At 42.9% G+C, this 15,896-nt stretch overlaps 2 protein-coding genes across 15 annotated transcripts in view; one reads left to right on the top strand and one right to left on the bottom strand.

Annotated features, from left to right (window-relative positions):
- Positions 1-12,731, bottom strand: part of LOC120959188 (neural-cadherin) — a 258,035-nt gene extending 245,304 nt beyond the window's left edge. For 5 of the 14 annotated variants that reach the window (XM_049609862.1, XM_049609871.1, XM_049609873.1 and 2 more), the window contains exon 1: positions 12,617-12,726. The gene's annotated coding sequence lies outside the window, so the exon portion shown is untranslated. Of the gene's footprint in view, positions 1-12,532; positions 12,557-12,606 lie in introns of those variants that run through there. The other 9 variants (XM_049609875.1, XM_049609874.1, XM_049609863.1 and 6 more) reach the window with 8 other exon arrangements.
- Positions 12,732-13,089: 358 nt separating this feature from the next.
- On the top strand, positions 13,090-15,093 carry LOC120958489 (geranylgeranyl transferase type-2 subunit alpha). Its single transcript, XM_049609064.1, has 4 exons — positions 13,090-13,185; positions 13,252-13,484; positions 13,575-13,747; positions 13,817-15,093. Exons 1-4 carry the CDS (start codon positions 13,183-13,185, stop codon positions 14,992-14,994), a joined length of 1,587 nt encoding a protein of 528 aa, XP_049465021.1. The 5' UTR covers positions 13,090-13,182; the 3' UTR covers positions 14,995-15,093.
- The last annotated feature ends 803 nt before the right edge of the window (positions 15,094-15,896 follow it).

Genomic DNA, 15,896 nt, shown 5'->3' with positions numbered 1-15,896 from the left:
GATTTGGTGAAGTGGTGTACATATCCGCCATAATTTCCCATATCTGTGGTAAGCGATCGGCGATGTATCCATTTTGCTCTCCACACTAGGGGTAATGCGACTTTCGTGAGGCATCCTCCGATACAGGCTTATGATTCGTTGGCTTTAATACAGCGAAGAGCAAAGGCACGGAACAAGGCGGAAAAGGCTCATCTGCTCGCATTGGGAATTACACCTAAATGCATTGCATTCAGTTGCAGAAAGTAACCAAAGCAGCAGAAGGAGCACAAAATGTGCACGCGCACGAGCGAGAGAATGCACTACACCTCCCCGAAGCTTCCTGCGCTGTTCGTACACAGTAAATGGGCCAAGAATGAATGGGTGCTAAGGCGATTGGTTATTGAAATTCAAATGCGGTTCCATTCCAAAGTGACAATGCGATTCTTATTGGTATCGTTATCGAGGTGTAATGTGACGTGAATGCACGGGAAGGGTTGCTTGCTGCAGACGCTCGAATGGCCAAAGCAGCAAAAACACACACACACATTTGCTCCCCTTTCGGGGGAACACATTCTGTGGTGGCAAGAATCGTTGAAATCTGGTGTACAGGCTGTTGAGCAATATTCAAGCAATGTTTAAGAGCAAACTTAGCTCCCTCATGGTGTTACGGTATTTCAGGGTAAGTAAGGGATTGCCTCTTCTCAACTATTCCAAGCACAATCACAACGAAGATAAGACGACAGATGGCCTTTATTATCCCGGAACATGATGCACATCCACGTAAGCCAGTTCCTCTTTATGCCTTCAGCAGCTTAACTGTAACGCTTTATCACTTCGATAAAAGGGAATGAATTTGCACCGTCACTTAACCATGTCATGTGTCTATTCTAACGTGTGACACCACAGCGGCAATGCATAGAACTTCAAATGCATCATTCGAATCTAGTTGAAAACTAAACTAAACCCGTCTACATAGTGCATCTCAACATTGTGTGAAATTGAGTAACACCCTGCTGATTGGAAGCTACAATAAATTATAGAACAAAATTGATGGTTTATATTATCATCAGTATGTTTCTTAGCATTAAATGCAAATCTAATCGCTCAGTATTTTTTCGGTCTTGATGTGAAATCAAGATTACGACCGGTTTATTTAGAACATTTATTTAATTTTGAGGCAAATGAGCGTTTTCATACTACACATAGTTTAATAAAAAAAACTAATTTGTATTATTTTGTCAGGCACAAGTGTAAGTTACATTGACAAGTGTTTCATGCGCGCTTTTCTGGACCTACTTGTTGAATGAAGACGCCAATTGTTGCCACTTGGAAGAGTTTGTCATGCGCATCCCGAGATGTTCACCAATGAAAACAATGAACATACACGTGGTAGCTTTATGCTCATTGCTGATACTCAATGAAAGTGCGTCATGACATTCCAAACGCGACATGCGAATGCTTGAGTCCAACGCGATACTCTGACTGACAAGCTGAGCTTAATGCCGGCGCAAGCATAATACTGATTTTTCTGGCTGTAAATAGTGTTGCCCAATACCACTGCTCAAGTCACTATCACTCATGACTGAAACGAGGCTCAAATGAGCTCACATACACAACTGAGATGATCTAAGGTGAGACTAAAACAGTTGGTGACATGCTTGGTGACATTATGTTTAGTACCCAATTCTTGAGCACTTACTTGGATCACCGACAGAAAATATCGCGACCAAGTGACTGACCGAGAGTTGGTTGCACAAAATGTCACCAAGCATGTGATGCTCACACCAATTGTTTGAGTTGAGTCTGACATGATTTTGTTTCAGCCAGAATTAGTCATGACTAAGTCAGTGACATTTTGCAGAACTGCTTACAATAACAAAAAATCATGACCAAGTGACCACTTCTTCAAGCAAAATTCTAATTTAAAAATTGTATTTTAATATTAATATCAAAAGAAACAGTGAAATAGAAATATCTTCCCAGTGGTATACATGACGCATTTTTTCAGATGCGTCCTGGAATCAATTATCTCACTTTTCATAGATACAAATTATATGGAAAAGCACCTCCCGCATAACGAGTTAGTCACTGAAATGGTTTAAACTCGTTATGCGGAGTTCCACTGTATGTTCCATATTGTATCATAAGCTGTGTGATCACTGTTCAATGTCATTGAAAGCCTAACTTTGAAGGTGATCTTATTAAAGCAATTTATCACATTTCACACAACATTCATAAATATCCCTCACCGCGTGATGGCGAAGTTTGATAAATTCTATAACATTAAGAGGTACACCATATACATCGTCCGATCTTTATGGCATCAACTTGTATGCTCCCACTTCACCGAGATTTTAAAACATGTAGTGTAAATTGCATTAAGCGCACCCTTCCTGGAAAGAGATTTATAGCTCGCAGCCGCTACACCTTCATCATTATGCGTCTAATTCGATCAATGTTATCATTCACAACGAGGGTGAAAATGTATACCGTCTCTCCCGGAACTTTCCTACCTCATCATTCATCCCGATGGTTCGATCGTGTGCGAAAATGATGCGAAAATTAGAATAAACTGTGTCCAGCGGTCCGTTGGAGACCCATATCATCAGCCATTGCATGCAGTGCCGATCTCCAAACACACCGGGCACCTCTCACGCTGCGGTCGTGGAGCCATTTTCGAGGATCTCAACTCATTAATCAATCTGCTCCGAAACACTTCTTGAGACTGCCGAGCTCCAGCCAGGCGCGCACGGAAGCATCATTTTCGGCAGCTAATTAGATCACGAACCTATCTTTAAGCTGTCACGAAGGCGCTCGTTTAACGTTCCCTTCGACGTTTCCTTTCCACTCCTTGTCCCTTTCTTGGCATGGCGCTCTACAGTGGCATTAGAAAAAGAGAAAGAAACGGTGCGCAACAAAGACTGGTTGGCTTTGCCGCTTCTCATATATAGAACCGTATAGTGCGTACCTACACACTTACACACACACACACACGACCTGGTGGTAAACAAATTTTCACTGCAAAACCTGACCGTTCTGGGGGAGGGGGAGCAAAGCCACAGCAACGGAAGAAAATCAAACATCATTAGCCGGGACGGGAGGGAAGAAAGCGAGCGAGCAAAACGGTAATGATGGGTTCACACAGTTCGGTTCAAGGGGAACGGAATTATCTTTGCGTTAGTAGCATTGCGCGGGTTTTTCTCGCTTTCCTGCAGTTGTTTCATGCTGCCTCGACTAATTTGGCGTCATTTGGCCTCGACGAGTGGCCCTTGAAGGCCCTATTTACAACGGAGTTTTTTTGCGTACTCTGCTACGAACGAACGATTTCATACGAAGTAAAGAACCAAATACTTTTTACAAACATGTGCTAAATTCACAAAAGCTTAATGATTTCTTAAAAAGCAAAAATAGTTTACACAGCGTCCAGTTTTGTTCGCATTTCAAACTGCCGTAGTAATTTGATTATTCGATTTAATTCAGTTGCTACTGTACGACCGCCCATCACGACACGTCACTGCCAGGCCGGCCGAGCGTCCGATAATCCTTGTAAAACAATAACGTAATAGTAGCTATTAGGTCGAAGTTTTCCAGCGTTTCACCTAGAAGGCAGGGTGCATCGGGGCGAAAGAAAAGCAATTATACAAATTGCCACCCTTCTTCGAACGTCAACGTTGGGGGCCGAAGCGAACGAAAGGCTCATTGCCGACGACAGCAATCCATTCCATGGCTGGCTCTTCCAACGTTGACCTACACATCTACACCCACACCGAGAACTGACTCCCACACACACACACATATCCTTCCTTTCGCTTCGAACAAAACCGGACTCAATCTAACCGAGCGCAATGGTGGGAAATTGTTTTTCTCAGTCGTACGCCTACGGCCTAGCTTGAAAAAATGCAAACCCTGCTTTCGTTTGCTTGATGAACGGGTGCAGTTTTGGGTTTGGATTAAAATTTACCATCGATGAACTTGGTAAGGGAGCAGGCTCTTTCGGACCCAAACCAATGCCTACCAACACTGCCAAAACCAGACCAACTAGCCGGAAAACTTTCGCCTCGGAAGCCGGCAAACCGTTTTTCTATCAATTGCATACCATCGCCCAAGTGCGCACGATAAACTAACTCATCCCCTCATCCTTGTTGGAAGGTGAAACTTTTCCAACAAAAAATAAATATAAAATGAAAATAAAATCAATTTCATCCTTAGCCTTTTTCGTAACGGGCTTTCTATATGTTTCAACAAAAGCGGCTTTTTTTCTCACAAGCTTTTGACTGTAAATTGTGTAAGGTTGCACCGCAAACCTGTCCTGGCAGCGACACACTCACGAGACAAATAGTCCAAGGGTGGAGGAAGGTGGATGGCTACCATTTCTGCGGAATGGAAATTAAATTTTATGAGAATTAGTTTCACTCCAGCAGTTCGGGACGAAGCCGGTCTTCCAAGCGGATCGGGTCCCTTTTAACTTTGCCCAGGATACGATGCAGCATTGCACAACCCACGGATCGACCAAAACAACCAACGACAACAACTGTTTCTTACACCCTCGGCTCCCCGGTATCGCGTGGAGCCGCCACAAAAGCCCACAATGACGTACACTACTCGTTGGAGTGTGCTACGCGGCAAGAGTTGCGCTACTGGGCAATGCAGTTCCAATTGCTGTTGCCGGCGCGCAGCAACAGCATCAGGCGCTGCATCACCAACAGCAAGTAGTAACTTTCATTTGTTCACTCGCAGCAACTGGCAACCGAACACGCCAATTTAACGGACCGCGCACAATCCGAGCCGGGAAGCTGCAAACCGGAAGGATCAACCATAAATATGGTCGGCAGACCAAACCGATTGTTGCAGCGTGCGGCAGAGAGCGTGTTTGTTACCCCGCGTGCCCGAGCCTAGGGAATGCACACCGCACCCCCTTCTCCGCTCTTGCCGGGGAAAGATAACACCAACAAAACGGAGGAACGGGATTTGGATCCACAGATTCGGGTAGCGTTTGCCAGTAATCTTCTCCAGCGTAACGCAATCGCCCCCGTTCCTGCCATGTCTAAGTGCATAGTTGCAATAGTTATTAATAAATAAAACTCGCCGCGTTCGCGAGAGCCTTCATGCAATTTGCACGCGGAAATGGTAGAACGTACCACCACCCACTAGCAGCCGGGCAGCGGAAAGGAAGAACCAAACGCTGGCGCAACAGTGAAATGCAATTAAGCCGAATCTCACTCCAGAGAGCTGCTGGTAAGGCAGGAGCTGGAGGATTCTCGCTGGTTATTCATTCATTGCATTATGAAAGTTGGGTTTCAAGTGCAACAGTTTTGCATTCGGCACTTTCCGCACACTCTTCGTTGCCTTGTTGGGTGTGTAGGAGTGATTTTACAAATAGTTCGAGTAGGTTCTCGAACACGCACTGCAGCAATTGATGCACTTAAAAAGGGTGAACTGGAAGGATCCTTAACGAACGCATTGATGTAAGACATTTCAACCATTGTATCATGTAATAGTGTCAGAAAAATTTAAAAAAACAGTTCAAAATTCTCTGTTTCAAATAAAGACAGGGTTTAGGGTCATCTAGGATTTTAACAAAAACTCCCAAGTATGTCCGCGCCGTAGGGGATCAATTTAATTCAAAATACACGTTATTAAGAAACATAAGTTGTGATACCTTCAGCTTCTTTGTTTATTGAACGTTAAAATCTAACTATGATAAAATAATCAAACTGCAAAAATCCACTAATTTTCTATCTTTTAATTTTACCCAATCACATAAGCCGTTTGAAATGGATTACATATTTCAAATTAATTTGAAATTTAAAAAAAAATATCTATTGAAAATTATGGAAAAAATGGAAAAATTATGGTTCTCTCATTGTAAGTAAAAGCGCGACTGCGCAAAGCTTGGAATTGAATAACAGTTTTTATAGTATCTCGAAATGTATGTAATTCTCGAAAGCCTGCATACGCCGACATGACCAAGTAGGTCATTAAGCAAAAGGTGTTTAACCACAGAGCTTTATTTAACGTTGATCACTTCCAGTGTTGTTCCAAAATTAACAAAAAAAAAGTTGCATCCATAACATTCTTTTTTTTTTGTTTAAAATTCAAGGTGGCTAGATAGACTACAGGTGAGATTATGAGTCTGATGTTGGTCGCCATCATGGATGAGAATTTATATGGAGATTGGCAGGATGTGAGTAACGCTTGGTAAGTACTTTGTATGAAACTGTGGACTCCCTAACTGTCAAATGAAGGTTTGTTAAAAAACACCGGTCGGACTGACCTGTAGTAACTTATGGGCCTTGAAATGAAAAACACTAAAGCATAAGTATAAAGCTATGTCGTTCCATATGCACGAAAAAATACCATTAAAGCTGCACTCTACGGGATTTTTATTACACGTTGTTCACCCTCGAGACTCAGTTGAGAAGGTAAACGTTTGATAATGTTCTACAATGCTGCAAATGGTAACCCGAATTACAAAAGTCATTCTAGCCAAAGAAAACATCGAATCTCTATTTCAAACAACATTGCAGCATGCAATATAACTATGAGCCATTTCACAATCAATCTACTGAATGTGCTAAAACCCTTTTTACTACCACCAAGAGCAAACCTGCACCGAGATATAGGATCTGATAAAACCCACTTCACTAATGCGACCGAGCCATGCAAACAGCAATTCAGTTCAAAAATATATCAAGAAGATAGTGCTGCACACCAATAAACTGTGCACCAGGGCGAACGGTGTGCGGTCACATTGATTTTACAATATATATGTGAAATACGGATTGTGAGATAATTGAGCCCTATGTTATGCAGGGAACGGAGATTCAATGAAATACACCAGCCATGGACAATTATAAACTCCACCTGATTCTATTTGCAGCTCCATGAGTCTATCTGTGTTTAAGCAGCTTCAAACCGGTTACAGAACGTCGTAATGCATTGAAGAGCAAACGTTCCAATAGATTCGGTTCCCTGTTTAATTGAATTAATTTCGAATTCTCTAGGCAACCAGTGCTTCCCGGGAAGAAATGGTACGCGAGGATGCTATGGGTCACTTTATTGTAGAGAGTTCGGTACCATTCCGGTAGGCACATTCGCTCTGTACGACTATGCTCATGCTTGCTCAATTTATCATAATCAGCAACGCAGGTTTGTCCCGTTGCTTTGTCCGTTGTATGCTTCCGTGACGGCTACGAAACAAAGCCTCACAACGCACCTTCCACAGGGGTCACCAGCGAATGTGACTTTTAATACGTTCCTGATCCTATTAAACGGCGACAGAGCGCCACAGAGATGAGTGTTATTTTCCCTCGATTTCTTTAATGCTCAACCAATGCCCAGCAATGCGAGAATAACAAAAACAGGGGGAACCAACGAACGATAAAAACCAATACGCTCGAAACCTCCTGCCACTAAGCAGGAAGAGAAGTTTTTAACCGAATTATGATTTTACGCTCAAACTGAAACTCATGAAAGATAATTGAATGGAGAACACACCGATGGGGGTAGACCCCACCAATACCGGCCATGCTTGCCGGTGTGTGCTGAGAAGATGACCGCACGGTCATGACTGTGGCCAGGGTAGGAAAAACCCTAAGCAATCGAACAACCAACAACCAACACCGACCCCGTGTGGCTGCTGCCGTCGTTCGAATGTTTGAAAGAAATCTTTGATAATTAAACTCCAACACTGCGCTCCTGCTAGTGGCACCGTCAACAGCAAGTATAAGAAGAAAACGACGACAAATGTATTTTCTTTCACGTTTTCTTAGACATATTTGGCGAATTCAATGGGAGTGAGGGTAAGCGGATGAGCACATGACCGGGGTGAAGGCAAAATTTAATAATCCCTTCCATTCGGTTTCTACGCATGGTCGGGCAAATTAAATCAAATAATACATTCCCTCGCTCCGTGACACCACCTCCCTTCGACTAAAGGGCTAATCTTCGCAACATTGTGCAAAGGAGAAGGAACATGATTTGCTGTCTGAGCTGTGTGTTGTTTGTTGATCTTTTTGGTCGACCGGTAAAGAGCTTGATTTGAGTCATCGTGCAACAGTGGTCGTGCAAACAAAGCATAATCCACAAATTCACTTCGTTTCAATTCAAAATTGGGAGATTTTTAAAATCCAAAACCCCTCAAAGAGCATGACATATTCAGGTACTAAATAATCCATTTTTCTGAAAATTTTGCATTCGGCACACACAGACAACTGCGAAGGAAAATTCCGTTCGAAACCCTCTCCTCGGTACACGCCGAACTACCAGCACACGATGGATCATTCTTTCTTTTGCCTTCGACATAAAACCACCAGAAATAGCTAAGCTGTCGCATGCGTTGGCCGGTCGGTGATTGGAATGCTCGGCACAGAACGTCCATCACATTCCAATACACCACGACCCACGGGCGCGCGCGCATAGTTAACTGACGCACACACCACGGCGCTGCGCGTGTTTGAGTGATGGATGCTGCAACGTGCTAGAGACAATCGACTGTGCAGCATAATTGATGAACCACGGGCGCGTCCGTGCGTCTTCCATCCCGGTTGCTTGACCATGGAGCAGGATCATTTTTCATGAAAGTGTCTCGCATACGCGCAGTGCCCTTAAAACGGAAAAAACGATACGTACGCTTCATTGTGATACCTTTGCCTTGCTGTGAATCCTCGAAAAGAAAAACGCATGTTTACGAGATAATGCCATGGAAAGACACCAAAATTCCAAAATACACACACACACGCAGCTCAATAAAAAACCAAAACCACCCTAGTCGAGGTGCCCCCGGGAACAGGAAAGGGTCATCGGTACGGTTGCTTCTCCCGTGAACCATCATCCCGGTCACGGGCGAATGAGGAAAAGGTCGGCATCATTAGCAGGTGCAGATGGGAAGAAAGAGCGATAAACGCACGCACGGGGAGATGAAAAATCACACCTCGAGATCGTACGCCACGGACACGATCACAACAAACAACGGCCAGTGGGGAGAGCCCCCCACAGGTCAAGGGTTCGGGCAATAAACAATTGACCTAACGGCGACGCATTACCACGTTCCTGCCATAGCTGGACGACATGCCGGGCATGGAATGGGGAAACCAGAGGAAGATCACCACAACCGCAGCGTCTGGGAACGAAATGGGAAACAAAAATCCCATTCAAGCTCCAAAGCATCCACCCAAAACGACCGACAAAAAAGTGCAAGCAATGTGATAGGGTGTTTTGATTTTTGCCCTGATGGTTCACCTTCTTATGCTTGCTCGCGTTTCGCCGAATTGTGTATCTTTTCTCGTCTCGTGCTGGTGTGTTTGCTTCTAAAGTTGGAGGTTTGGATACCTCTCAAAGGTATTTTCGCACTGGCCGGGTCTCCCACTCTCTCTCTCTCTCTCTCTCATTCGCTCGTTGCGGAAGCTGTGGTTTATGCTTCCCGTATGTAAAGAGCTAACGCTGCTCGTCTTCGATTTCCTCTTCTGCTCCGCTTTGCTTGGCTGTTTCTCCATCGAACACACCACTGACGGGGAGCATGTAGTCCAGCGGGGCAACACGCTAAAACACTGGTCCATGCTCGCAAGAGACACATGTGCACGCTCTTTTCGCCTTTAAATTTAAGACGCATCGGATGCTTGTGTGCGATGCTTTTCGTAGCTCTGAATTTTAATATCTTACAGAATGGATGCGCGCGTGCGTGTGTTGCGTTTTGTTTGTTTTGTGTGTATGGTAGTATGTATATACATACATTATTTCTCTTCATTTTAGCTACTTTTATTACACCCAAACTAAGAGTAATGCATCAGTGGGGGAAAAATTGGAGACCATCATTGCACGATGCCCGATGCCGGGAACGCGCAAGTGGGTGATCTCTCTGCGCGCCGATGTTGTTGTATGCGCGGAACAAACGTGACAACTGTGGTCTCCCCTGATGATTGCTCAAACATACCCTCATCGCACATGTTCATAAAGTTTGCTGTGTTTTATGAAGGAATGGTTTAGAAGAAAAGAGTTTACGCGCAGAAACCCGACCAGTACAGTCTCGAAAGACCGTTAATCGCAAACATGGCTCGTAAAAGTACCAAGATCAATGTTAGGTCATGGCTCACTACAAGCCAAATTAAATATTCTTCCTCTCGTAAGAAAGTATAAATATTATTCTTTAAAAAAAAGTGATTGTAGCACGCGAGGATTAGCTGTGCTTTGGACGCTGTACACATTCCATCATTTGGCCATATTTTTATTGAGTTAACATTTGACTCATGATAACATTCTGATAACGAAGCAAAGGTGATTATCGCATTACTTAGGTTTTTGATGAAATTCTTTCCAATCGTTGGAATGTTGCGCCGTTTCTGGTGCTGATAACCTCGGTAACGAAAGTCACTAGAACCAGTGACATTAAGATCATTTTCATTTTTAGCACAACAACTGTAAATTAGTCGTAGACCAAAAAGGGACCTTGTATCGGTGATTAATTCATTCGTCAATTGCAGTGTAAATGTGGATAACAGTTGCGCAATAACAACACACCAGCATTCATTTCATTGAAGCTTTCTGGATAATTAACAGTCGTTGCCGCTAAATTTTGACTCTATGTTTATCTATTTTTGTCTCTCAGGCATTATTTTTTGACTTGATATCATAATTTTTGTCTCTAAGGCATAATCTTTTGGCAATGCGCATCAATTTTCGTCTCTTAGACATCAATTTTTGACTGTGAGTCATCGCTTTATTTACAAAATTTAACGTAATGTTTGAAATTGTGTGTTCCAACATTATTGAATTTAAATTAAGTAGTTAATAATTTCATTGATATCATTTTAAACATAACAATTCTTACGCCAATTTTGGAAGCTTAAATGGAGTGGCAAAAATTGGCATGGATTTTCAGGTGTAAACAATAGCTTTAGAATTTATAAAATATCACCACTTTTTCACAAAAAATTGTCAAATTACACGGTTTTTGTTTTTTATGCGATGTAAAATTACAATGGTCATAAATCTGCTCAAATACCTTGCAGAATTAGCATGATTTCTACCAGAGTCAAAAATTAATGACTTACAGACAAAAAAAAGATGCCTTAAAGGCAAACATTGATGAGCATTGTCTAAAATTGATGCGTTTGAGTTAAAATTTGGCGTCAACGCACAATGGCCTATAGGTATACAGTTTTTACATATCAATTAGAAAATTGTTTGACTAAGCTGGGGCAAAACAAAATGAAACAATATCTAAAAACATGGAAAACCAAGCCATATTGTTGATTTTGACGAAACTGACGTTCTAAACTTATTTTATGTAACACATTCACACAAGTATCAATGCATCATATGGATCAACACTAATGACTAGAAACTAGAAAGCCAACTTGGGAAGTTTAAGTAACTCGTTTTGATGAGGCATAGAGAATGTTTAACTTCAAATGGACCGACCTACGCCTTTTCAATTAAACAATTTTTATATATATATCTTAAGAGTGTCCTCAACGACGTGTCAATCAAGTTTTCCGATAAGTTGACTGTCCAGAAAGCCCCAAAGTTAGAAGATAGATGCAAATATTAGGTGTCCAATGTTAGGTTGCCGCCACTGTATAACAGATATTCACTGGCCACAATTGACCAAAGCAGGTCTTGTTGTAGGGTCGCACTTAAACATGCTCCATTGTAATCCCTTGTAACGTAAACTGATTATAATATTTGATGACCAAAGATGCCAACACAATAATTTATACTGGAATGAATATGAAACTAAGGAAGGAATTGAAACTACAAACCTGGAAACAAGCTCCATGGCAAAGGTTGCGTTGATCTGCATTTACACACTCCAGCCTAACTCCAAGCAATGTATGTGCCGCCGCCCGGCATGTCGTCGCTCTTCCAAAACGTTCAAGGTTCAACATCAACCCTCCACCCCCAAGCGCACGTCGCACTCACAGGGAAGTCACGATCTTCGAGCCCCAGATGAAACCGTTCGGAAGCAGAACAGCAGAAGCAGAAGAACGGAAAACAACACGCAACTCAAGAAGCGGGAAAATATAAATAAACCGCCTTAAAGTATCGGCAGCAGCATCTTCATCGCTCGCTCCCCCAACGGGTTCAAATATCGCATCTTTTCACGTTCAAACGCGCGTGGTTTAAAAGCGGTACAACACACACCACACACCGCCGACGACACAACAGCTGCCGCGCAGGCCATGTTTTTCCTGTTCACCGGCCATATTTGCCTTCTAATTTCATACATTTATAGCTGGCACTATTTTTCACCACACGTTGTTCACTGTTTGAAAGTAGCGCCAACACTGATATTGATAAAATAATGCAAAATTCAAACTCTGTACGCAACACAACCGTAGCACCGGCAATGGTAACCGCGCCAAGTATAACCGGCATTTTGCCGGTATACGCACACGCACAATTGCCACCACAAGCACGATATTTTTGTTATTCTTTTATTTTGTTTTGCAAAACGCATTTGTGCACTACATACTCCACACACGCATGCAATGGAACAAAACACAAAAATCAATAACCCGCGCCATGCGTGGGAGAATCTTCGTAGCACACTCACTAGGGATGAATTTTACATAATTATGCTTGTACACACGAACTCCGAACGAAAAAATCTGCTCGTAAAGCACGCACCAACACTTACGCACGTTAGAACGTTTCTATTGTTTTACTAATTACCCGCACATCTAAACAAAACGCGCACGCACTTTTCAATTCCGGCGAGCGACAACTCCTCCTCTCTCTTCAACGTCTGATTTCAAACTGCTTGCGCTCGCTTATCCGTGGCTCGTTTGTACCTCGGCACGGATATTCCGATACCAATGGATTTGTTGATTTTTTTCACCGCACATTGAGCGTAAATACATAAACCAACTGGACAAAACTGAACAATTACACAGTTGAAAGTTTATTGACAGCTCATTCTTGCTCGAATGGAAATTAGTTTTTGATGCTGAGAACAAATTTGATGTTTTCGTGTGGAATTCATTGTTAATAAATCAATCTATGCTGAAAAATCACATAGAAACCTAAATTTGACCACCTATTCTCAACCACAATCCCACAGTACTAAGCAATTTATACGAAATTTGTTGCTTGGGTGACAGTTCGCCCGAATGTCAAACTTTGGGCAACAAAAAATAACAAATCACCAAAACAAACCCTCTGCTTTGCTCGCATCTACGAAAACGCCTTAAAAATTGTCTCAAAATGGTACGTAAATCGTTGGAATTCTTAAAACATGTACACCATTCATCACAAAAACCTACCTTTCCTTAGCATGGTCGTTTAAAAGTCCGCACGAGCGCTGAAGAGGCGGCTCGGAAGAAGCTGGAACAGCAACAAAAAGTGAAGATGTTCCGCGCAGCGATGGGACGTATTTTGGAGAAGAAAACTGCGCAAGAATACGATGCCGAAATGATGGAGCTAACGGCAAAACTGTTGAGCAGCAATCCGGATATAGCTACGTTGTGGAACCTGCGTCGCTTGTGCATACTGGCGAGGCCAGAGGGGTGAGTACATTTTATTGTCCTCGACCGAGTCGGGATGACTCATCGGTACGTCCTGTTCTAATGCCGATGCAAACACCACCATGAGGACAGTTCCGCGGTGTTCGATAAGGATCTTGGATTCACGGAAATGTGCCTGATGGTGAATCCAAAATCGTACTGTGCCTGGCACCATCGTTGCTGGATACTGGAGAATGCACCAAAGGCGGACTGGCAGAAGGAGGTTGACCTATGCACCAAGTACCTCAAGCTGGATGAGCGTAACTGTAAGTGCACTGTAGACACGTCGTTGGAGCAGTCCTAAAGCTATGTTTTCTTTACTCGCTCAATTACAGTCCACTGCTGGGACTATCGACGTTATGTGGTGGAAAAGGCAGGCGTGACTCCGGAGAAAGAGTTCGCCTTCTGTACGGAGAAGATTGAGAAAAATTTCTCCAACTACTCGTCGTGGCATTACCGCAGCAAGCTGCTACCGCTGCTCTTCCCGAACGTGGAAGATCCATCGCGTCCAATCAGCGAAGAAAAACTGAAAGAAGAGCTGGAACTCGTGCTTACGGCGGCATTTACTGATCCGAACGATAGCAGCGCGTGGTTTTACCAGCGCTGGCTGCTAGGCTATGCACAGCCAGAGCTCGATCTGGCCGCTTGCCGTATCGATGCCAAGCAAAACCTGGCCGTACTGTCCTTCAGTAAACCGGTCAATCTGGCAACGAGTGGATACAAGCTTACAGTTTCTTGCTGTGATAATTGCAACGAAGCAAGCAAATGGATGCCAGCTACCGACGGGAACACGTTTGATACGACATGGACGCTTAGAAGTGCGTTTGGCATTAAGCAAGATAGCAACCCAGGAATGGTTTCAATCGTCACGCCTGATACAAAAGAGCTCACCCTTCAGCTGCAAACCATACAGGCGGAGGGTGCGGTCGGTGTAAAGAAACCAAAGTTCGGATACGAATTCGGGTCGGCCATTGTGGATGTGCTGAAGGCCCAACTTGCCTCCTGCTTCGAGCTGCTAGAGTACGAACCGGACAGCAAGTGGACGCTGCTTACCGCAGCCCTGCTAATGAAAGCCATCGACCGTCGTGGCTATCACGAAACAATACGCCAACATCTGACGAAGCTGGAAACGGTCGACGCGCTTCGGAAAGGATATTATCTTGATCTTGCCAGCAAATGGGCGATCGAAAATCGGCTAGAACAGTGGATCGAAGCTGGTAAATTGAGTGAGGGAATCGATCTTTCCGGACTTCAATTGAGCGTTGTACACTACACTCCTTACCTCGCCACTGCAAATGCTATTAATCTGAGTGGAAATCGGCTCGTAAATCGAAATTTGGGAGTGTTGCGTGATTTGGTGTTTTGCCGACGGCTTAACTTGACGAACAATGCGGAGGAGCTGGATACGACGGTGCTGAAATTACCGTTGGTGGAAGAAATAATCCACAATGGTAACGAGCAACAGCAATTGGCAAAAGAGCTGCCTACCAAAGTTGAGAGCTTAGTGCTTTAAGTACATTCCTTTTTGTTTAAAAAACCAAACATGGCTTATGTAATGGGAGAAATGAGCACAAATAAATATTTCTACAACTCACACGAAAAATAAACAGAACGACATTTTTTTATTGCAATTCAATAATGAAAAAACACAATTATCATGTTAGCGCCATCTAGCATCGAAGAGCAAAACCACAAGTAACGCTTTTTGTGTTACAGCCGTTATTTGTTTATCCTCCCGATACGAGAACCAGTAACGGGATGCGTGCTAACGTCGTTACTGGTTGGTGTATTGAATTAATGTAACACTTTGTGTTAGAAAAAGGGAATAAAACAGGAACGTGATTAAAACTAATTATAACGTTAAAATAATTTTTGCAAGAGATTTTGGTGATCTTTGTCCAACACTTGGAGAAAGTTATTTTTTTGCATGCAACTATTTGCCTTAAGTGCTTAACACTGATATCTGATATATATAAAAACAGGACGCCCGAAAACAAGAATTACTAAAATAGATTATTAAAAAGTACAGGATACAATTAATGATATATTGATATCCTTTTAATTGCCCCTAGTAAAAGATTTATAAAGATATGATCGCCACACCCTATTCCAGCTGAGTATAAGCTATAGTTGCTCTTAGGCCTGGGCCTATAATTTGTTTCCAAGTCGTATGGAAGAACTGCTAAACTCATGTTTTGTTGCAAGAGAAACAAATCAATTTGTTTCATGTTAATTTATTGCAGGTACATTGTAGGACCCATTTGCACACCAATATGGATACAAAAATAAATTGAGCCTAATTTTAAAATATGTTTTAAAATGTTCAGAAATAAATAGGAAAATCCAGCAATGTTGCCTTTGAACATAGTCCAGGGCCTTAGTGAAGAACAGATCTTGTTCTGCATTAATATTAAA

The sequence above is a fragment of the Anopheles coluzzii genome, chromosome 3 (assembly GCF_943734685.1).
Source record: "Anopheles coluzzii chromosome 3, AcolN3, whole genome shotgun sequence".
Taxonomy (NCBI): domain Eukaryota; kingdom Metazoa; phylum Arthropoda; class Insecta; order Diptera; family Culicidae; genus Anopheles; species Anopheles coluzzii.
Note: the sequence above shows the minus strand (reverse complement) of the source record. Positions and strands in the feature narration are given on the sequence as shown.